General features: G+C 37.2%; 1 protein-coding gene across 2 annotated transcripts in view; it reads right to left on the bottom strand.

The window, feature by feature from the left end:
* The window catches only part of ARHGAP15 (Rho GTPase activating protein 15), a 612,447-nt gene that overhangs the window by 249,474 nt on the left and 339,577 nt on the right, over positions 1-23,396 (bottom strand). For both annotated transcript variants that reach the window (XM_077153695.1, XM_077153696.1), the window contains one exon: positions 3,253-3,375. In XM_077153695.1, coding sequence (XP_077009810.1) covers positions 3,253-3,375 — 123 coding nt within the window. The remainder of the gene's footprint in view (positions 1-3,252; positions 3,376-23,396) is intronic.

Below are 23,396 nucleotides of genomic sequence, written 5' to 3'. Positions count from 1 at the left end.
AGAGAATATGTACTTACACATTTGCCATCCTAAAAGGTACCTTCTCGCCTATAATTTGCCTATTATACTGACTCAAGTTTTGTTTCTATTGAGTTGTACAACACAATGCACTCACACATTCAAAAAGGACTCACCATTCCTTTGGCAACTGTGAATGCAATTGGGGAAATTGAAGGCTTTTCAGTGCTAACACAACAATGACACAATTATTGCTACACCCACCTGAGCTATTACATTTCTTTCTGTTGAGCGATCGATCATTCAGAATTATCTGCTACCCTTTTCTGACATTACAATGCATCCTTCTCATTAGTCATATTAAAGATATTAGAAAACGCTGCTCCATCGGGTCACTTTTTCCAGATCTAGATTCTGGCTAATGAAGCTACACATGGGCCAGGTCTCCGTGAGACAAGAAAAACAGAGTTTGAAGAAAGAGTTCGTGACTGAGTTCTCAGTGTGTGATATCGGGGCAACTCTGTTTTCACATAAAGTGCTTTGTGGACATCGCCGGGCTTTCGCAGTCAATAGAGCACAGTCTTTTTGCATCCACAGCTGGTGTTCCATAAAGGCTGACTTTGAATTCAAAGCTCAACCCTCTCAACATGTTGGTAACATTACATGAAAGAGTAAACACTTTGAGAAGCTGATGTGGCCCTGCAGAGAACCTTCCAGGTATCAGAAAGCAGAACCGTAAGTGTCTAAGCTACCAAGAAACAGCTTCCTTGTACCTTCATAAAGGAGGCCTTTTGCCCAGATCTCTAAGAGTATGCAATTTACAGAACATGATACATTTTCTTTGGCTAAAATGCACTACAGAATGATTTTGAAAGGCCATTATTCTTCTTTCTAAATACTTCTCCCCTTTGTAAGGTTTAAGCCAATTTGCCAGGAGAAATTACCCATTTTAATCATCAGTCTGTTATTTTTCTTAACTGATCAAAAACACTGATTTTGTTGCTTTCTCTAAGTCTGTGCTTTAAATATGATAAGAAAATGGGCTTAAAGTACTAAATTCGACTGGCCGTGTATTTGAAAAGTTGGTTTAATGCCTTTTACTCTGTTAAGAAAAAAATCAGGAAAATCTTAAAAATAGTTCACAGTCAAAACTGAAACAAACCCAAAAAGGAACTACATTTGCATAACTTGATCTGTATTTGGAAGAAAATTCCACTGAACACAACAATGGAAGCTTATCAAATCAGGATTTCACATAGATTTTCCATAGCCCTACTAATGAGTACTGACTCATTGGTCAGCTATGGTGAAAATTTAACGGAGCTCTAAGATAGGAAATGTACACACAGGAGTGTATTCAGTGATTCCATTACATCAGCATGAAGACTACATTAGGAATCCACTTTTCTGCTGCTTTCTGAGACCAGTCCTAGAGCACTGTAGTTATTAATTCTTTAGTATTCTGATTGGAGCCAGACCCTGCCACTAAATTAAAATCTCATTCTGCCCGGTCATGAAACATTCGGACTCTCTGTAAAGTTGTTATTGTTTGGGCTGCTAATCTAGTATTAGGGTTTTCAAAGCAGCAGGTAACTTGCCACTGAATCCTAAGAAAATGACATTCTATAGGAGGAAATTTTAAGGTAAAATAGAAAGTGCTGGTATATTATCACATGGAGCTGAATCCATAGAGAGTCAAATGCTATATGTGGCACTGTAAAAAAGAAATCTTCATAGAGTAAAAGTCTGAGATAACCTCGATTTAAAGTAGTTTCTCATTCTACCCCCAAATGCGCTCATTCTAAGTACTTTCCAATCTTTTAGTGATCTGGATGCTCGTGTGTCATAAAATTTCACTTTCAACGGAAAGTTCAGAATGCCTGCTGTTTTTTATGATATGTTCACCTATTTCAAAATGGACTGAAATGGATAGGTGAAAACAGTTATTGTAAACTATTTAAATACTTATCATACTAAACGAGGCTGAAGATATCAAAATCTGCTTTTCCCTTTTCCTGGGAAATAACTGTACCGAAATCACTTTTAATTCCTATAAGATCAGCCATTCAACTTTGTTCTTGGAGTAAAGAGCAAAATTCAGCCAATTTTTGAATCCTCTCATATTTAACTTTCAAAAGTTAAATTTAACTTTCAAAAGAAAATATTTAACTTTCAAAAGTTAAATTTCAATTTTTGAATCCTCTCATATTTAACTTTCAAAAGTTAAATTTCAAAAACTCTCATATTTAATTTTTAAAAACAAGGAGAAATATGTTTTCTTGTTAGGAAAATAAAATATTTTGTCTGTATAACGTGTAATGTGATTTCTAGTTATAGAAATCTACTCTATCACTGGTTTGATCCATCCATCCATCCATCCTTCCATCCATCCATCCATTCATCTGTCTGATACACTAACGTTGATAACAACCATGGTGAATAATAATAGTGTTAATAGCAGATAGCAATACTGAATGATTACCTATATTCCAGAAACTCTGTTAAATGCTTTACCACTATCAACATGATTATCTCATTTATTTTCCTAAATGACCTCAAAGATGGGTATAAGTATCTCCATTTAACAAATGAAAAATCTGAGACTCAAAGAGGTCCTCAGTTGTCAGCACAACATTAACACAAAGACTGAGTAGGAAGCCTGAATGCCAATCAGTCTCATGCCAGAATCTGTGTTTTTCTACTCTGGAGACTAGAAAGGCTTAGAATATTTTATTTTCTATTTTAGATACATTTGCAAAAATGCCTACTTATTTCAGTTTCTATTGAGCACTTGGGCCCTGGGGCCCTCAATCTTCATAAATGTTCATGACCTGAGTTTGTCTCAGTTTGTCTCCTTTCTAACATTTAGTTCAGACTACGACTAGAGTGATCAGATAATTTACTATTCAGATTGGTTCAAGTCTGAGTGTGAAAAGGGCTGCTGTTACTAAGTGCACTGGGACAACAGGTGTGAACTGGGACTGTCCCTGTGTCCAGGGACACGTGATCATTCTAATGGACCACAAGGATGGCGTCCCTTCTTTGCTTCTGGCACAGGCCCCAGATCCCCTGAGAGCAAAACTAGGTATTTCCTTCAATGATCCCGTGCTGCCAACTTTATTTTATTAAGATTAGTTCCCTGACAATTATGTTTCTTTCCTCTGTAATAGAGCAGAAAATTTAATATGCACCCCCTCAAAAAAAATCTTAATATTCCTTTAGAGCTGATTAGCTATGGATACAGAGGCACATTCATTTATCATTTTTACAGTAAAAGTATAAAATGTCCTGTACCTTTAATAAGTCCTTTCTCTTGAAGAGTTTTCAGGGAAGGTCTTCGGGTAATAAACTTCTTTAATCTGCTTTTAACTCGGTTTTTGTCGCTTGTATCAGAAGCACTGTGATGCAGTTTAAACACTGGAGATAAAAAAAAAAAAGAAGTCAGAGGCTATCAGTAAATTTCTCCTCCATGATTATTACTTTATGTAAATATGAATAGAGAGCAGCAGTTATGGAACAACTACCTGAATTAATAGCTCAGGCCTTTCTGTTTAGGCAGGGCATATAAGTATAATTTGCCCAAGTTAAAGAACCAGTTTTGCTGCAACATGAATGTGCAATGAGAATGTGGCCAGCTCCATATATTCACAATTTATTTTTCACACTCGTTTCCTTATATTAAATAAGTACAATGACCTTTATCTAGATAATTCCACCTATCTCTATCTATACACAAAATTATGGACAGAATAAAGAAAAAAATTAACTACCTTAGAGAAAATATCAACTGTATTAGGGAAAAAATACTTTGTAGAATTGTTAATTTCAGTTAAATATGATTACCTCTAGATAACTCAGGCAGTTTCAAAGGTCTTTCATCCCAAATAATTTTTATGTTAACCCAAACTAATTCTTTCTCTGAAGCAAAGAACTTTTTAATCCCCTTATTGATAGGTAATATCAGTTCTGGATGAATTTGAAAAGCAGACATCCGCCTCAAACTCTCTACACATCTTTATGAATCCCTTCTACTCAGCTTTTTCTTCTCAGCTTTATATTCAAAGCTAGGCATGTGTCAAATCCAATCCCTAGTAAATATTGGCTGAATGTCACTAAGTAAGCGGCTCCATGCTAAAGGCTGTGGAATCAATGATGAGCAAAACACCTAAAATCTTGGCCCTCAAAAAACACATAATCTAAACATGCTCTAGGTGTGTTATTACAGGAATTTGCTGCTCCAGAAAGATAAGATGTAGATTGTCTAAACCCAATTGTTTAAATAATGTGAGGATTTGGTATATTTTATTAGGTACCCAGAGGCTCTTTTCAAGTCAATCATATCTTGGAATAAACCAATCATTCAATTGGGTTAATATTAATATATCTAACATTTACTGAGATCTTACTATGCACTCGAAACTCTTTGAAGCACCTAATATGATTTAATCTCCTTAATTTTAATTCAGTGTAAACTCACATGGGCAGAAATTTTGATCTACTCTTATCATTTTTGTTCACTGTTCTATCCCTTATGCCTCCAACATTGCTTAGCATATAGTGAACACTCAGTCAATATTTGCTGAATCAATTTCTGTAATGACCTGCTGAGGTGTGTAAAATAATTATACCCATTTTAGAGATGAATAAACAGAGGCAAAGAAGTGCCTCTTCTCTGTCCAACCCCGAGACTAGATATGGGACCAGTCTGATAGGATTTTTACCTGGTATTCCTATTCACTGGAGTATTGCTAAAAGGATGAAAGGGGAAGGGAAATAGAGAAATCAGAAGCTCCCTCATTTGCAGTAAAATGGTTTCAACCAAGTCAAGTTTCTTAAGTAACTATTGTGTGCAAAACCTTTTTCTAAGTTCCAGTTGTGGGGCTGGTAAACTTGAGTCCTCATTCCGTCCTGAGGAACTCGGACATGAGAGAGAAAGTAGACAAAGCAGACTCAGTTTGGAGTCATTTTAAATCTTGCCCTAAAGGCCCCACTGGAAATGGGACATAACCCAACGGAAAGATTGTGTTTGAACTGGAGGGGCAGAGAAAAAGAAGCTTAGGAAGGAGCTGCTGCTGGAACAAAATAAATTGCCTGCATAGAGAATCCAAAGTTAAATATTCCTAGTAATAGTTGGGCCTCTAAGGAATATGGGCCTCTAAGGAACCCACAAAGTCCCTAAGAGAGAATATGTGCTCTACAAAAGTCTGCCTGGCCCAGAGTGTGAGATACTTTCTTATAACTGGTCAAGCAAGGATATTTTTCCAGCCTTCCTCCCCAGCTCTGACCATAAAACTATCATAAACTTGGGTTGGCAAGATGGGAAGTCAGAAAGAAAGTAAGAGGGAAACATCCTGTCTGTCTCATAGTTGGGAAAAGAATAGAGTTTTAATTTTAAATTAAGTTCAAAGTTTTGATTATCCTATGGGACTAGGTACTATTGTTGAATTGGGACAATGTTTGCCACTTCAAAGAAAATTACACTTTACAATACTATAAAGCAGAGTTTCTTAACACTGGCACTACTGATATTTTGGCCAGAAGAGTCTGTCTTGCGGAGGACGTCCTGCTCATTGTAGGATATTTAGCAGCCTCTCTGCACTACCCACAAGAAGCTAGAGCACTCTACCTCTGTTGTGACAAGCAAACATTTGGCATTTGATATTGCCAAATGTCCCTGAGGGGCAAAACTGCTCACTGTTGAGAATCATTGCCTTAGTGGATCAGAAAAGTTACGAGACTTGTTTGGCTTCTCATTCATTGATGACTGAAGGTCTGCACACACACTGAGAAAATGTAAAGCAACACTGAAAAACAACAACAACAAAAAAGTATATAAAAGATGTATCGCAATATATGTATTAATTTTATCTATCTACCCTTCTGTCTGGTCATTTATTCATTAAATGAATTAGAAATAAAAGCACAACCACAATCATGTGAGGACCCTGGAATTATTTGACAATCATAAATGGGTTCTATTATTTGAAAAATTGGGGAACTACTACTCCTGAGCCCCCCAATTATTGTGCTTATGAGAATGGGTCGTAAGTGTGAGAACTATGGATCCCCTTAGCAGGATCAGCACAGCCTGAACCCCTGGGGAAGTTGCCTCTGCATATGAGTGGTCTTATCCAGTGGTCTTTACTGCAGTGGACTAAACACAGATTACCATTTTCTATATGTCCTTCAACTGAAAATAGTTCGGGAAGCACTGCTTTAGACCTGTGCAGTCCAATAGGGTAGTAACTAGCCATGTGGTGCTATTGAACACTTGAAATGTGGCTAGTGAAACACGTTGAAATGATAAAGTTTTGGATTTAGTCAGTTAAATAAAATGTATTTTTAAATCAATTTCATCTGTGTCATTTTACTTTTTTACATGTGGCTACTAGAAAATTTAAAATTACACATGGTTCTCATTATTTTTCTTGATAGTGCTGCTACATGATAAAAAATAACTTAGCCCAGACTATGTACTGTACACCTGGCAGAGCTGGATTTCACTGTAGTGGACAAGATACGGCCTTCAGCAGTTTTGACATATAATTAAACAGTGGGATGTTAAGGGGTAAGATAGAGCTAACTACAAGACACCAAGGGATCCTCAAGGAGAGACCGACCACAGGTCATTCTGGAGAAACACCAAGTACAAACAATGATTGCTTTTATAGGACTATGAATATCAGGCATCAACTGATCCAAAATTACATAGTCTGAAGAATTACTCTGAGCATCTAAAGCATGCTGTGCTAACACAGCATCCTGTCAACTTTCACTCTCTGTCCAGCCCTTGCAATGACCACTTCAGGCAGTATGTGATCTTCAACCGATAACTCCAGTTAATATCCCATATATGTGGGTTCTAGGCTTGGAGGCTGAAGGAACATTTACTGCACACACTTCAGAAAATGAATGCCTAAGGTTTATTTTGACCTCATACCTGCCTTTGGGTTGATATGAATATCAATCTAAGTTTTCGCAGGTTACTTTTCCAAAGGTAATGTTTTCCATCTCTCATCTCACCTCAAAACCTTCCTTCTTTCCATGACAGAATGCCAAAAAAGACAGGACCAAGGGAGGTATTTTCGCTGCCATTTTGGAACTAGTAAAAAATGATGTGATTAGAAAGTACTTTGCAAATTAAAACACACGCGCATGCAGTATAAATGCTAGATTATGAAAATAATTATGTAGTGAATTACATCTTTTTGGAACCCCTAAGTACTCTGGTGGAAGTATCCTTAATTAGGGAGATATATCTGTATATTATATTACCTTCGATACCACCATCTGGCTCTACATGTGAGAAATGTACGTAAGGTGCATTGGTTTTTCAAAGAAAATGGTAATATGCTTTTAAATGTTTTATCTTGTTTCCTTCTCATATGTACTCAGAAACGAGCTGAATCTTGGTTATGATTACCCAGTTTTTAACATAACTAGCCTCTTCAAAGTTGTTCCTAATGATGACTTTCCTGGAGACCCACTAGAGCATCAATTTCCATTTCCTGATACAATAAATAATCCTTCTCAGTTGACAAGTCGAATTCCAGAGACTTTGCTGTCATTCATGCCATTCATTTCGTTCTAAGAAGAGTTATGCAGAAGTTAAAGTCAGTAGATGGCATACTTTTTATTAAACAAATAACCTGAGATGCTATGAATACAAAATAAAAATGTAAAAAGCACATAGTTATAAAGCATGGTTCATCACGGGGTCCCTTTAAGCAGTAGTCAAAGCCTTTGAATATTGTGGTTTACAAATCTGATGTTAACAGCCAGACTTATAAAACAGTTTATGCTTTTCTGTTGTCAAGGGAGAAAAACTTGCCAAATTGTTCATTTTAAGTAAATATGATACAACCAATTAAGGAGAGCAAAATCTAAACACATGCCTATGATAATCAGGACATAGTTTGCTTCTGATTTCAGTACTGATTTTAACAGCACAGTGTTCCTTCCATTTTCCCACGGCACCCAAGTAACCCCACACATACTTTTAGAAACTTGTAATCACACAGTGCAAATAAAAGGATACTTTACTGGAAAATACACAGTGTGGTACAATAATCCATCATTTATGAAAAATAAAATTCAGCCTTTTCTTTTTCCTCAGAGATTCAACTACTTTTTGAGGGTGAAGCTTTCCGCAGTTTAAAGATTTATGTTAATCCAGTGAGTAGTTATTATTTTTTTTTCCATTCCCATTTAATTTTTTATTTCAAAAGGAAAAGAACTCAAAGAACTATGGGCTTAAATTCCAAAGCATCTAATCTGATTGACATTGGAGACCAGAGAAATTACTCTATTTCCATATGGTTTCACCCCTATGAACAATTGACATGAACTATAATTAGTTTTCCAGGTATTCTAGCATTTACTTTAATTTCTTCTGTGTTTCCCTCTCTTTCTTCAAAGACAAAATAGGTAGAACATCTTTTCAAAGCTTAGGAATTTTCGAGCAACAATAGACAATTTGTCTCAACACACACAGGCCAGAAGCATTAGCTTTAAGTACCATTTTTAACCAATTGAGAGAGATAATTGGTGCTAGAGCTGCTCACACCAGAACAGTTGATCTTCAATAGATATCATTACATGTGAGAGTAGGCATTAGCCCAATAAAAGTTTTATACCTGACACAGCTATTATGGTTTTAAAACCACCTCTAGAGGTAGGGATGCTTATTATAATGGGTGCCTTTGAAATTTTGTATCCCTACTTTAGTAATGGGAGAGAGAAGCAACACAGTTTGTGCAATGAACACTACTACCATTCGTTTAAGGGTATGGGAACCACAAAAGAAAAACCCCAAATCTTCCAGAATCCAACAGTTTGGATAATGTGATCCAAGACTGAGCATCTGCCAGAATTTCTCTTGCTGGGGACCTTATTTTGAAATATCTCTTTCTCCTGCCAAACTGCTGTTCTCGCAGTATTCCCATGTTACAATTACATGTTATTATTATTTTTTTTTCACATTTGGAAATGCTAGAAGAGCTAAGGTTTCAAAAATGTTGCTAAAGCAAAGTGGAGACCTTACCCTTCAGAAATGATGTTACAAACAGCTTTCTAGGCTACTTGTTCTCATTTTAAGGGTGAAATTTTACATCAAGTTCAACATTAGGTATAGTTGGATAGTTCTGTTAGCAGCTACGAGTTCCCAACATGTTCAATCAGGAGAAGGTTCAGAGAAAAACTGGCAACAGTTGTTTAGTGCAATCATCTTACCGTACCATGGTGAGAGATCCAGAAAGAAATGACAAAATAAGGTTATGTCAGGATCTTAATCCCCAGAGATTCCAAAATACTTCTCAAACCATCACAAGGATTACATAACAAAGTACCAAATTGTCCCCACTCACATTTCCCAGCACTATCTTCCCCTCATATTCAGAATGGCCCTGTATTAATACTTTTTAAATTACTGAAATAAGAGCCCCTCATGCAGAATTGATTGAAAAGAGAAAGAAAATTTATTAAATAGCTTTTCAACCTTTTGCCTGATTTCTTCCCAGGGCATACATGCTTGTGCAAATTCATCGGATTGTAATAAATACTGCTTTGGCCTCTCCAGCAAGCAGTTTAGAGTTTCCAGAGCTTTGCACAGAACTCCCTGCCTCAGAGTTGGCAGAAAGGGTAAGATTGGGTTTAATGTACTATTGGTCATTTAATATCTTTTTTTCACATGCTCAGTGTGTATAGAAGTCATCATTTCAATCTCCAACTTGCAGACTGATAAACTAAGTTACTGAAATTTTAAGTAACTTACTGGAAACACAAATCACAATTAAATCTGGAAATAATTGGAAGAGGGAATTCAGGGCATTTTAACAGCAGTGCTTTTGTTTTAACCTCTTAATTCCAGTCTAGAAGATACAGAAATATAAAGCAGGTGATGAGATTTGTAACAGAAGGTATGCATACATTATCTTCTCAATGGTTCTTATTTGTGTTCCCTAGCAATGTAAAGAGGTGAGAATGCACCCAATGAGAAAGTTCACCTTTAGACTAAAATACCTACTTTTGTTTATTTGTTTTGTTTTGTTTTTTCTTTTTAAGTATGAACCATCATTTACTGAATATATCCTCTCATTTAAAAATAACAAGCAAGATACATATGCATTTGATTTCATGTGTATACTCACACAAGCATGTGATTTATAGCCATCTATATACAGATATAGATGTATAAATTCTTAGTCTATTTTTTAAATATTCATTACTATGACAATTTTTTATTGATAAAACTTAACATACAAACATTTTTAACATACAAGCATTCCATACATGGTGTACAATCAATGGCTCACAGTATCATAACATAACTGTGTATTCACCACCAAGATCATTTGTATCACTCCAGAAAAAGAAATAATAAAGAAAAAAGAAAAAAACACATACAGACTGTTCTAGTTTGCTAGCTGCCGGAATGCAATATACCAGAAACGGAATGGCTTTTAAAAGGGGTGATTTAATGAGTTGCTAGTTTACAGTTCTAAGGCTGAGAAAATGTCCCAATTAAAACAAATCTATAGAAATGTCCAATCAAAGGCATCCAGGGAAAGATACCTAGGTTCAAGAAGGCCGATGAAGTTCAGGGTTTCTCTCTCAAGTGAGATGGCACATGGCAAACACAGTCAGGGCTTCTCTCTCAACTGGAAGGGCACATGGCAAATACAGCATCATCTGCTAGCTTTGTTTCCTGGCTTCCTGTTTCATGAAGCTCCCCGGGAGGTGTTTTCCCTCTTCATCTCCAAGGTCGTTGGCTGGTGGACTCTCTGCTTCGTGGTGCCGCAGCATTCTCTGCTCTCTCTGAATCTCTCATTCTCCAAAATGTTTCCTCTTTTATAGGACTTCAGAAACTAATCAAAACCCACTCAAATGGATGGAGACATGTCATCCCTTAATCCAGTTTAACAACCATTCTTAACTAAATCTCATCAATCAGGGAGATGATCTCATTACAGTTTCAAACATACAGTATTGAACAGAGATTATTCTACCTTTATGAAATGAGATTTATATTAAAACATGGCTTTTCTTAGGGGGCATACTTCCTTTCAAACCAGCACACAGACCAAACCCCTTAACCCTTTCTCATTGACCATTAGTATTTCCTTCTAACCAATTTATAAAATACCTACTTTAAATAGTTAAACCTAACCACAATTCTTTTGCATTTTCAGTATCTCGAAAGAATGGCAGTTCACTGTCATGTCCTTGCCATTTAATCTTACGGAAATTCCGTGACTACCTTTCCCAGTAATATATTTATCCATGTCTCCCACCTCTGATACATTTCTCTGTCTATGATGTAAATACCCAACTCTCTTTTCATATATAGGCCTAATGTTTCTATTTTGTTGATAATGCATTTTAGGTATGCCTCCAGTGTAAGCTTTTAGAAGACAGAGTGTTTTCTTTACACTCTTTTTATAGTATTTAGCATAGCTTTGACTTGCTTAATGAACATTTTTGATGATGATGGTGATGATGATGACAACTTCAATGCTGTACTGTAAACATCAAATAATATCATCACAACATGTAATTTTCCTTCCATTGTAGATCTATTTGATTTCCTTTTGTAAGCCAGAAGTTGAAAAGATCCTTATATCAAAGGTTATAGAAATATTACCTTTCAGAAAAAAAAAAGGAATGACAAAAGGGAAAGCATAACTAAATAGCAAAATCTATGGAGTGTGTGCAGAGCCACACAATGCTATTTTTTTCTTAAAACAGAATCAGATACAGTGTAAGATGTAGAATAAAGATTCAGATCATTAAGACATTCTTCTATTGACCAGATATTTTATCTCTGGCTTCTTATGACTTGATAAAGTGTCAGTAAAACTTTGTCACTTGAGAGCTGTTCACAACTTTGATAAATTTGCTAATAAAGTAAGTGGTTACTGAGCTAAGGCAGTAGCTGATTTTGAAAGCTAAATGATTAGAAAAAGGGGGAAATAACGTGGGACATCAATCCAGACAAAGGGCATTCATTATGACGTAGAAATATGTTCTCCATGAGGAAAGATTGTATATTAAATAGAGGAATGGGTTCTCTCCTCAGGAGAGAAAACAGGCCTCAGCCAAATTAAATGAGAAGAAACTTATAGATGAATGTGATCATCAGTCCATAAAAAAGGGGGAAAAGCCCCAAACAAAAACAAATCAACAGGGTTGTAGGCATGGAAATTCCACCATTGAGACAAAAGCACAGCAAGATCATAGAGAATTAACACCTAAATTGCTAAGGAAAAAATACAGGCAAAGTTGGAGAATGATATGCTATTCCCATTTAAGAGTGTTGCATAATTTGAATGTTGGGTTTTACATACTGACTCATAGATACTAGCCCTTGGTTAGCTGTGTTTGAATTGGGTGGCATGTAAATCCTGTCTTCATATATACATCTTTGAGTATGCATATATGTGTTTGTACCCTTATGAAAGATGCATAAAGATATATTTTTCTCAGTGGGCATAGAGGGGAGTAACAAAAAACAACTTTGAAGCTTTTTCCTTAAAGCTCTCTATGCCTAGTGCTGTATACGGTCCAGGATATGCTACAATATATCCTTAATTTTTTTTTTTTTTGTATGGGCAGGCATCAGGAATCAAACCCGAGTCTCCGGCATGGCAGGTGAGAACTCTGCCTGCTGAGCCACTGTGGCCCACCCTATACCCTTAATTTTTAAATGTAAAATTTGAGCCAGCACAAAAAAACATGTGACAATACAGGTAACTTGAGAAATGTCTTAAAGCCAAACAATCACTAGTTAAGAAGAAGTAGAGAAATACAGGTGCTTATTTAGATTACAAAAAAAATTTAAATAATACATATATTGATTCTTTGCAGTTTCAATGTCCACATTGGCTAGCCAATCTCATCACCCTAACTTCACACTGACTATTAATAACAGCCAAGTTTTTGCAGAACTTGTTATGAAATAAGCACTGTACTAAGCACATTCCATCTCACTTAATCCTTATAACCATTCAATGGTAAATTCTATTATTGTTGGCCATGTTGCAGATTAGAAATTTGAAGTTCAGAGAGGTTAAGCCACTTAAGTGACAGAGCCAAAAATCAGATGCAGGGTTGTCTGATTAGAGCCTGTCAGAACTGGTTACCTGTCCAGTGCCCTGCCTCTCCATCTGTTTGTGGCAATGCTGTCAAAGCATCTAAGGACATCAGGAGATGGTAACAGCCTCATGCCATACTTAAGCACTTTTGACTTGAGGTCTTAAATAATCTACTTTGGTTGAACTGCTTACTGAAAATTTGTCTAGGTATGCATCATTGGACACCAGAGAGAAAATGAGTTGCCTGAGGTGAGACTAGTGAGTCATAGGTCAGGTGTGGAGCTGAGAGCCCAAGTTTCTCTCTGGATTGCCAGTCAAAACAGCTGAAGAAGGTTTGTGGTTAGTGCAGCGACATAGCCACCATGAACACATACTGAGCTCTGCTGCACAGCAGAATACCGGCCTAAAGCCTAAGGTTCTAGAATCCTCCCCATGCCTCAAGTGGCTGCAGCTGCAAGTAGCAGAACCAGGATGAATATAGATGTAGAGATGGAGGGTGAGGGTGTTTACCCTTTTAGGCAAAAATGGCAAACAACGCAGCCAGATCTATCCATTTCCCAGTCTTTCTTTTTCACTCTTACCATCACTCAAACTTTCCAAAGATAGATGTACACGTAACCACAATGATAGAGCCCACACATTCACTTCTACCAACGCCTTAGCTCTTCTCTCAACCAAACCAGGAAATTTCATTCTGTCTTATGCCCAAATGCAGAGCTCAGTCTGCTTATTTTATTCCTGCTTATTACTAATTGTGTGGTTATGTTCGGTGCCCTGGACTGCAGTCACTGCTGCGATAATTGATAAATAAATGGTAAAGGTGCTATGAGAAGTAGCCACCCTCTCACTTTTTTAACATTTACTGAGCATTTACTTTACGCCAGGTATCCGTTTACGCTCTTTTCTACTCCATGAATTAAAGATATGCACGGACACATTTTCACTGACTATTGTTTTGCTCTCAAGCAAAAAATAAAACTTATATACAATCCCAGGAGTTTACCTGTGATTAATTTCTGTCAGGTAGAGTGTATTTTAAGACTCTTAACATGTGTTGAGATCATTGGGTTTTGAAGAACTATCTGTGAACGACTTTCTGAACTGTGACAGTGGGTATTGACAGCACTTGTCAGACTAAACCACTATTGATTGGCTCACATCATGTGTATAGCAAAACCAATTTCTTTCAAGTGCTGTTTCCTAACTGAAATACGTTATTGCAGCCTTCCTCTCTGTTTATTATAACACCAAGCTCATAGCATGTAACATATCTAGCGAAATCATTCACAATGAATGAAGCAGCAAATGACAACACAGAGAGAAGGGAAGGCACTTAGCAATCCAAAGACATTTGCTGTAAGTTGCTTTCTTTTTGAAACCATTGATTCCTTGCAGAGTCTTTGTTTTTATTTGACAATCCTCTTGAATAAGGAAAGAGCATGGACTAACCAAGCTTTCCTACTGTGTAATGACCCCGTGACTCGTGGTTTCTACCCCTGCATGAAACTCTTTTAGGTATTGTGTGTATGTTTGAGTTGTGGGAAAGAAAGTGTTTACGTTGGGTCACTACTCTCCTGCCCACAAACACTCACACACACACATCCAGGCCCACATGAGTGCACACACACACAAGGCTATATCTTTTCCCAAATTGCAGAATGATTTTTTCCTATTGTGTTGAGTCAGGCCAACTTTGGGCACATGGTACATATTGTATAGTTTTATTATGAATTGGAATTTGCATTGTACCTTTCTTCCCAAGTGGCCACATTGCTTTCTGAAACTATATCCTTATATAATAAAGGGTAATTCTCACAATACCCACATGAGTGGGAAGAATACCAGATTCCCTTTCTAATTGGAAAACAATATTATTAAACAAAATCCTAAAACATACCTGTCATGAGCACTGGCTGATCATACCTCATGCTGCCAGCTGTCTTACTAGGGGCATATGAGAGCCAAAGAACCATCAACCCTAGTTTTTGTTCTCAAAGCTGCTCACAGTTTACTCTACGCAAATGCCCAGGAAAAAAGTGCTGAAAAGGCACAGTCCTTATTTTTGGGGTATTCCTAAAATTGTCAGTCCTCTACTGAAATGATCCTTATAGCCATATGAGTCACTCTGATGATGAAAACAGGGAGAGTTTTAGTTAGCTCTACAAATGCTTTAATTAAACCTGGAATAGTGCTGCCAGTTTCCCTCCCATTCCAAGCATGACTGAAATTAAAGAAAAATGTTTGATTAGAAAACTGGTAAATGCTACATCAGCAAAATGTACCATAATTTAAAGTCCATTCTTAAGTCCCAGAGTTCCTAGTTGACTTGAAAGTTCTACACCAGGATTTCCCCCAAGTTAGGGCTTCTTTCGCATCTTGCTTCCCGCCCCATCCTATGGCCCAGGAGAGCGATCACCCTCAGCAGCCAGGCCCAAGCCCTTCCTCTGGCTTCACCCCTTTGCTGTGGCCTTTTAGCCCCCTCATTCCTTAGCTCTGAGGCAGCCTCCTGGCCTAGGGCCCATTCACTTGGCACTCTCCGCAGAGGTCATTCTGTACCAAAATATGGTTGGTTGGAGTGGCAGTCTCTCTTGCCTTTTTTGGGACATCAGAGATCAGGAAATGTCAGGCAGAGTCAGTTAGTCTCTCACAGAATAGTTCTGTTGGGACAGAACCCTCTATTAGAGGCATCATTTTGACATAAGCTTCAAGATATTTGCTCCAAAAATGTGCGTGTGAACCACTGATACCCACCCCACAGGAAATGCATTGGAAATGCAAAGGGTGCGCTGAGCAGATCTGAGGATACAGTATGTAGTCTACAGCTAAGTGATCAGGGATAGTGGAGTGGTTTGTCCTCACAAATGCTGACAGCCAGCTGCAGTTTGCAGCTGGCTGTGAGCTTATGCTTGCTAAACAAAGATCTAGCTGGAATCCGTTGAATACTTGGCTCTAATGCAACAATCATAATTCATAACATACATTTCTGACAACGAAGGGGGGACAAACTAGAAAGGACCCTTAGACATCATTCTGACACTTGATGTGGTCAGAATATGGGCTATTTTATTTGTTGCCCATTTTGAAATCTATCTTTATTGAGAAGGTGGCGGCCATATCTGCTTCCCAGCTAAACCTACAGATTAACTCTTCCTTTCATTTAAAAAAAAAAGTGGAATGGGATATTTACTTATTGTCAAAAGCCAATTGTTACCCCAAATATTTTATTTCTTTTCCTAAATGAGTTAATTGTAATCAAATTGCTAAGCTTTTTTCCGTTTTTGACCACCACATAACCACATTCTTGGGCACAGTCCATGTTGGAGTCTCAGAAACATGAAATATTAAATCTGGAGAGAACCTAAGAGAACACAGAGTAAACGGCCCTAGCTTTTAAGACGAGGAAAATTATGCCCAAATTGTTTAAGTGACTTGCCTGAGGCCACACAGTAAGAAGCAGAATAAAGATCAAACCCAAATTTCTTAACCACCATAACTGGGTTTTGCCAGCATATCCCTATGCTTAATCCTAAATTTAATCTTATTAGAAAAACTGTTCCTAAATCAAGAAGAATGTTCCAGAGAAGCTGGTCCTTTTGCTGTAGGCGCCCACTACTGGCCTACTTCTTCCAGTGACCAGGAATTTTAGATTTGAATCTAATACAGTAATTGGCATCAATTAATTCTATTTTATTTTACATATTTCAGATTGAGGAGTTTTGAATATAATATGGAAATATATTTAAATTTTTATGCATAATTATGCATAACAGTATGAAAAAATGTATGTCCCCAAGGGGGGAAATTACAGTAGCCTTCCTTTTGACATGTAGCAATGCTAAGTGTTTAGCTATTATCCTAGTCCCTAACTTTTGATATCATGAAATCTGTAATAGATTATTATTATTTAGGGGTTTTGAGCATTTCCTTTCCCTGAGGGAAAAGGATTCTGTTGCCAAATGCCAGGACAGTCATCTGGATGCAGATGTCACTGCGGAGTGCTTGGCTGAATATCCTTTCCATGCATTTAGGCCCAAACTAGGAGGGAATATGGAGAGGACTGCGCCCCTGATGGGCAAGTGCAATTTGCCAAATTTCTACCCCTCTGAAATTTGAACTTTGGGACTATTCAGCAGGCTGAGATCTTGGTTTTCTTCAAGCTGGTTTCATCTTGACAAAATGGAACCTCTGGGCTTGGAACAAATGTCTTTGGGTTTTAAAGGTCTCCAAAAGCTTCTTGAGACATTAAGTACCTCTTACATAAAATAACACAGTGATGATTTAAGACTGGAGGAATTGGAAATGCATGGATTAAATGACCTTTAAAATACACATAGGTTTAAAAATGAAAGGAAAATGCACTTAGCAAAAAAGCATTTGGGATTTATTTCTAAAATATGGTTGGAAACATTACGTCAACTCAGAATGAGTGGTGCATACACATCCTCATTGTGATTTAAAGATCTACTTTTAATAACACAACAGATGTACTCATCAGCGTTTATTCCAACAGGGACATGTGAATGGAGGGAAACGCACGGGAAGACTGGGGTAATACTAAGAACTACTCTCATTGTTATCCTGTCATCCTTCAAACTGTCAAAGCAAAACCAAGAGTAAAAAAGAGAAATATTCTGGCAGGATGAGACTCCCTCCTTGTTTGTGTCAAGTAGTTCAGATAGGAAATGTCCACCAGGAAATATTCCCTTAAATTAGTCACTAGAAAGCAAGTTGAGCTGTTTGTGCTCTATGGCACAAGAGAAGAAAGTAAAGCCCACTTGTGGATTTTAGTCTGAAAACACTCCTGACAACTCAAACAGGTGCTGGCGTATGTAACGACTAAGGAAAGAGGAAAACAGAGCGGTGAATCACGGGTGGGCCCCTGCAAAGGAAAATTGAACTTAATTGCTCCATCGTGAAGGAATAGCCAGGTGAGAATTGGCTATTGCGCTGGGTCACGTAACAGCTTGGCAAGAATGTTTCTTTTGCCAGTTTTGCAACCCCAAAAGCAAACTGCTGTTGGAATACATACTGAAGTAGAGGATGAAGGTGGAGTAAGGCAGAGCTTCACGTGGTAGTTTGGAGCTTAATGGTGCCCCCTGCACACTCACCAAGCTTGGCACATAGTTTGGGTTAGTAAATAAATGCTTACTGATTGAGTAATGTTTGAACATGGTGGAAAGCACACAGGCCTTTGTGCTAAAAGACCTGATTCTGAATCATAGCTCTATCACTTAGAATGTGTGTAACTTCGCATCCCTGAATCCCAATGTCCTAGGATTAAAAATATCTTGGTGTATTTAAGGATTTAAGGATTAAATAATGGATGCACAAGATCACAATGTTTAGCATGCACACTAGGGGGACCACCATCTTTACCTACTTGCTTCCTCCTCTTCCTCCTCTTCCCCTTTACCATATGCCATTTTACAGCTTGCACTGGACTCTACAAAGTGGGTTAAATAGACATGGTCCTCTGGTTGCATGAGCTACTGGTCAAAATCACAGCACTGATGTGTATAGATAGAGAGGGGAGTGAGTAATTTAAGGTACCTGGAATATGTACATAAAAATTAAGGAAAACTTACATTACTATTAGATGTAAGTTAAGAGCCATGTCCTTATACATATGTCCTATGCAATATGGAAGAGACCTAGAAATTAATTTCTTATTGAGATAGTGTGTATTTTCTCATACTTTCAACACGTTTCATATCAACAGCATGGATGCTTATTAATTGCAGCTTTGATGGCAATAATGTACTGGCAGAATGTATGGTGGGAGTTACTGCTACGACCACTGCCAATAATTTAAAAAATAACAAACAGCAAAATCTTTTATTTTATACCTCAATTTAAGATTTAAAGCCTGTGTTCTATCCAACCAGAAATGGCTGGCAGGTCTGCTTTGATAAATATGGCAGCAACGTTATATTATGTATTGATAATTATTATCAGAATTGCATCTGAAGTAAATCTCATGCCATATAGCCTCAGGGCATGCAAATATGCACTTTAATAATCACAGCTGAAACATCGATTACATATTAAAATTTTTACAAAAAGACCTTAACACGAGATTAATGGCAGATGGAATGCCGGTGCTAGGGAGAACCTACAGATCTGAGCAGCTGAATTTTGAGTGTGGTGGGGAGTGAAGGAATAGCCTAGTAGGCAGAAGACTTTTTGGTTTGTGGCTGCAGGTCAGAGGGCCATATGTACCACTTTCAAGCCGGATTAGCTCTGACCAGTAGAGTAAAAGAAGGCTCCTCAGAATGAGCACCTTCCCTGGTAAGCTTCTACCCTCTCAACGGAGATGACTGGTTATACTCAGCACCAATTCCTTTCTAGACACACTGGTTTTCTTGTCATTTCTTGAATATACTAGGCACTATCCTGCCTCAAGGAATTTGTACATGCTGCTTTCTTAACCCGGAATGTTCTTCCCTTAGATATCACCATTGCAAATCTCCTAGCATCCTTGAGGTCTTTGACCAAAGGTCACCTTCTCACAGGTTTCCCTTCTCTATTTAAAATTGCATTTTTCCCCTCACGTCCACGCTAACCTCTTCCTGTTTATCATTTTTTTTAAATGTAGACATCACTATTTTTTTTAATGTAGACATCACTATCTGGATAATATATATTTTACTGATTTTTAAACACCTCTTTTCCACACTAGAATATTAGCTCCATAAGAGCAAGATTTTTTTCCCCTCTCTTTCATTTTATTTGTGCTTTAGTGACTGTAGTCCCAGTACCTCCTATAGGGTTGGGCAAATAGTAAGTGTTCAATATATATTTGTTGAATGAATAAAACAGTATTCAGAATTCCTTTTACGAAAAATAAGAGTCCATAATTTCTTGATTTCATTATTTTTTAACATTTATGGGATCACCCCATGTCCTAAGAAAGCAAACCTTCAACTAATGTTTCATGAAGAAGGAAAATGATAGTTGGTAATTATCATTGAATGAGGGTCTGAATTTATAAGCACGGCAGGGCTGAGAAGAGAAACAGATCCAGGCTCTTGGGACCTCTTCTTAAACCTTGAACACATAGAGTTGGTGCGTTCTCTCCTTATTTACCTATTTACAGATCTGATTGCAAAATCATGTTATGTCCTCTTTTTTAAAGACAAAAATTCCTATACAAACCACATTAAGCTTTTGAAAATACTTTAAAAATCCACAGATATATTAAAATTACTCCAGGGAGGGTCTATTGGGAGGAAGGTGAATAGAAGTTGAAGGAGAAATAGCATTTAAAGGATGGGAGGCTTATGAGAATTAGGATGAAAAGGATGATGAAAACGATAAACTCAATTCTCTGTCAAATTAAGAAGAGGGAGAGAAAGAGAGAGAGAAAATGAAAGAAAGTCAGCGGCTGGAGTTTCCAGGCAAGCATGATTCTGGTCCAGATTGTGGCTGAGGCTACAGAGCCCGCCCCGTCCCTAGACCAGTATCGCCCAATTTAGTATGTGAGACAGACATAATTTGAAATGTTCTAGTAGCTATATTTAAAAGGTAAAAAAGAAACAGCTGACGTTAATTTTAATACTATTCTTTAACCCAGTTTATCCAAAATGTTATTTCCCTATGTAATCAATATAAATATTATTAATGAAATATTTTACATTATTTTCTTGTACTATGTGTTTCAAACCTACAGCATATATCCCTGTTAGGATTTGCCATATTTCAAGTGCTCAACAGCCATATTGTAGCTAGTGGCAGACTTATTAGACAGCACAGTTCTAAAGCAAGCCTGTGGGGTCCATATCTGACCATGTGCTTCTGTCAGTGTGAAGAACTGACCCCTTGCAGCCCATGCTTGGGGCACTGCTGTGGTTGGTACTGTAGCTGGTTCAGAAATGAATTCGCCGCAGCCCTGGGTGAGTCAGAACGAGAAGTGTCACTTTTCAACTGCAAAGCCATGTGCCAGGGACAGGAATCAAAACTACCAAAACTATTTGGCTGGCCTATTTCTAAACTGATTTATATTTCCAGTTCTTTCTTTATCTGGCTTTATATAAGCAACAGAATAGGACAATTTATATAGGGTGCTAAAGTGATTTAGTAAAAAAAAAAAAATCTACGTAAAAAGCAAGATGACTTTAATTGTATCTCAAGTTTGTAGAGCAGGTGATACAAGTTACACTTTATTCTTTCACCTGTAAAATAGTTAGGTTTCCAATATTTAGTATGCCCATTTCAAATGGTGCTCCGTTATAGCATCGTCACACTACCCATGGAATTTCACACTTGCTAGTCATCTCTCCATAATTTTATTTATGCTCAATCCCCAAAATATAGCTAAATGGAGTGGATGAGGTAACCACATGCTCTCAGAGGTGATGGCTGTTATGAGTTGATAGTCTGTGCTCTTTGGGCTTAGGACCTTCATAAAAATTTCAAAGTTGCAGTGCTTATCTGCCCATCAATCCTATAAGCAGTCCTTCATTTTTGAATCTTTGTGGCAAAATCAAATATTTTCTTTTAAATATCACAAAATAATCATATTCTCAGATTATATATTTTAATATAGGAAAGATTGGATAGGCATCCTCTGGTTTACAGGACACACTCCAAATCATGATTTTGGTCTGGGGAGAAAGTTGGAGAGAGACACATGCGGAAGCAGTGTATACTTGACTGAAAGAATAAATTTGGTGTTGTTGAAATGGTCATATATCTAGCAGAGTTGACTGCACAGTTATTTGAATCGACTACTGAGTTTACTTGTATGTCATTTCCCATAGCCCCGAATAAGGACGAGCCATACTCAGAAGGATGTGTGTCTCCCGACTTTTACACCACAGCACATTCACATGCAAACACATTGACTTGTGATGGCGTAGCAGCTTATGGGCCAGGTGAGCTGTATCGTGACATGATCCCTAGGCGTTAGTAATAAAGCAAACTTCTCATGGTATTGAGTGCAAGCAAAGCGGTTTCCGGGAAAACAGTTTGATTAATTGAACAATAATAATCAATATCCGTTTCTAAAAGGTATGTGAAACCCTGGAACCAGTTTCCATAACCAAGGTCATAGTCCCCTAAAGTTTGCAAATGATTTTCAGTTGAAACTTTCAGCTTCAGCTTTATTTTTTTTTTCCCAAAATGATTTTGTTCTTATGGCAACTAATCATCAGGCATCATTTAAACTTGTTTATCTTGAGTAGTCCCTAAAGGAAAAAGTTGAAAGTAAACAGAATTCCACTTTAATTTTAAGAAGAAGAACACGCCTTCAATAAGATAAGATGAAAATGTCTCGGGAGGTGGGGAGAAGAGAGAAAAAGAAAAAAATGAAACTGGCTTCCATTCCCTTTGAAGCTTTTCATGAGTATACAAGGACTTAAAATATGAACTATATAGCAATTGACACTGTGAAGCAATACATAATCAAACCAGACACCCCGAGGCAGATAGCAAACTTCCCCCATCATGTTTCTCCAGCTTTAAGGAAGCAAAGGTCAAATATACATGAACTTGAGCCAAGATGAGCACGCTCATATCATCCTTAAAAAAATAGGTATTTACAACAACAGAGTTGTACAGTAATGGCAAAGACAGATGAACTAAGCTTAGATCTGTGCCATATAAAAAAGGAAACAATGATTATATAGTACAAATAATTTTGCTGTAATATGACAGCCTAATGACTTAAGTGCCCAGTATCGTCATTATGGTTCTGAACCCCATGTGCATTAGCAATAAAGACTCAATAAAACTACTGTATAATTCATATTTCTGAATGAAAATCTTGTTCTTTTAAAATAGTTGAGTCTATAAGATCTGTAAGCCTAAATGGACAAAAGTTAAAATGAGTTGAATTATGTATTTTGTGCATGTTGTGATTTAAAGGTATTTTAGGGGAGGTTTAGAACCAGTGCTGTGAAGGAGGAAAGCAATCATTTTGAGCACCTCGATGTAGTTTAGGATTTTTTTTTACTGTAGTAAAATGTAACCATCTTGTTATAGTGACACATTAATTTATCATGCATTTAATTCCTTGGAAATTATATAACCTGAAAACAACTACTGATACTTATCTGATCAATGCATTTTAATTTTCTTGGAAAGAGCAAATACTTGAAAGTCAGACAAGTATTTAAAATGTTCTCCTCTAGTTGATATTTGTCATGCACACAGCTATTAGTCTAACACTTTTTCTCAGGCAAGGTAAGAGAATGGTATACTCATTTTAGAGACTACATAGAATAGCGACAAACAAAAGAAGTACAAAATCAAAATAAAAATTATAGAGTGACTGAACAGCATGACCAGACATTGTGTCAGGTCTTCAGATTCTCTTTTTTAGATCTATGAATCCAACAGTTTATTAGA

Source organism: Tamandua tetradactyla, chromosome 3 (genome assembly GCF_023851605.1).
Source record: "Tamandua tetradactyla isolate mTamTet1 chromosome 3, mTamTet1.pri, whole genome shotgun sequence".
Lineage (NCBI taxonomy): Eukaryota > Metazoa > Chordata > Mammalia > Pilosa > Myrmecophagidae > Tamandua > Tamandua tetradactyla.
Note: the sequence above shows the minus strand (reverse complement) of the source record. Positions and strands in the feature narration are given on the sequence as shown.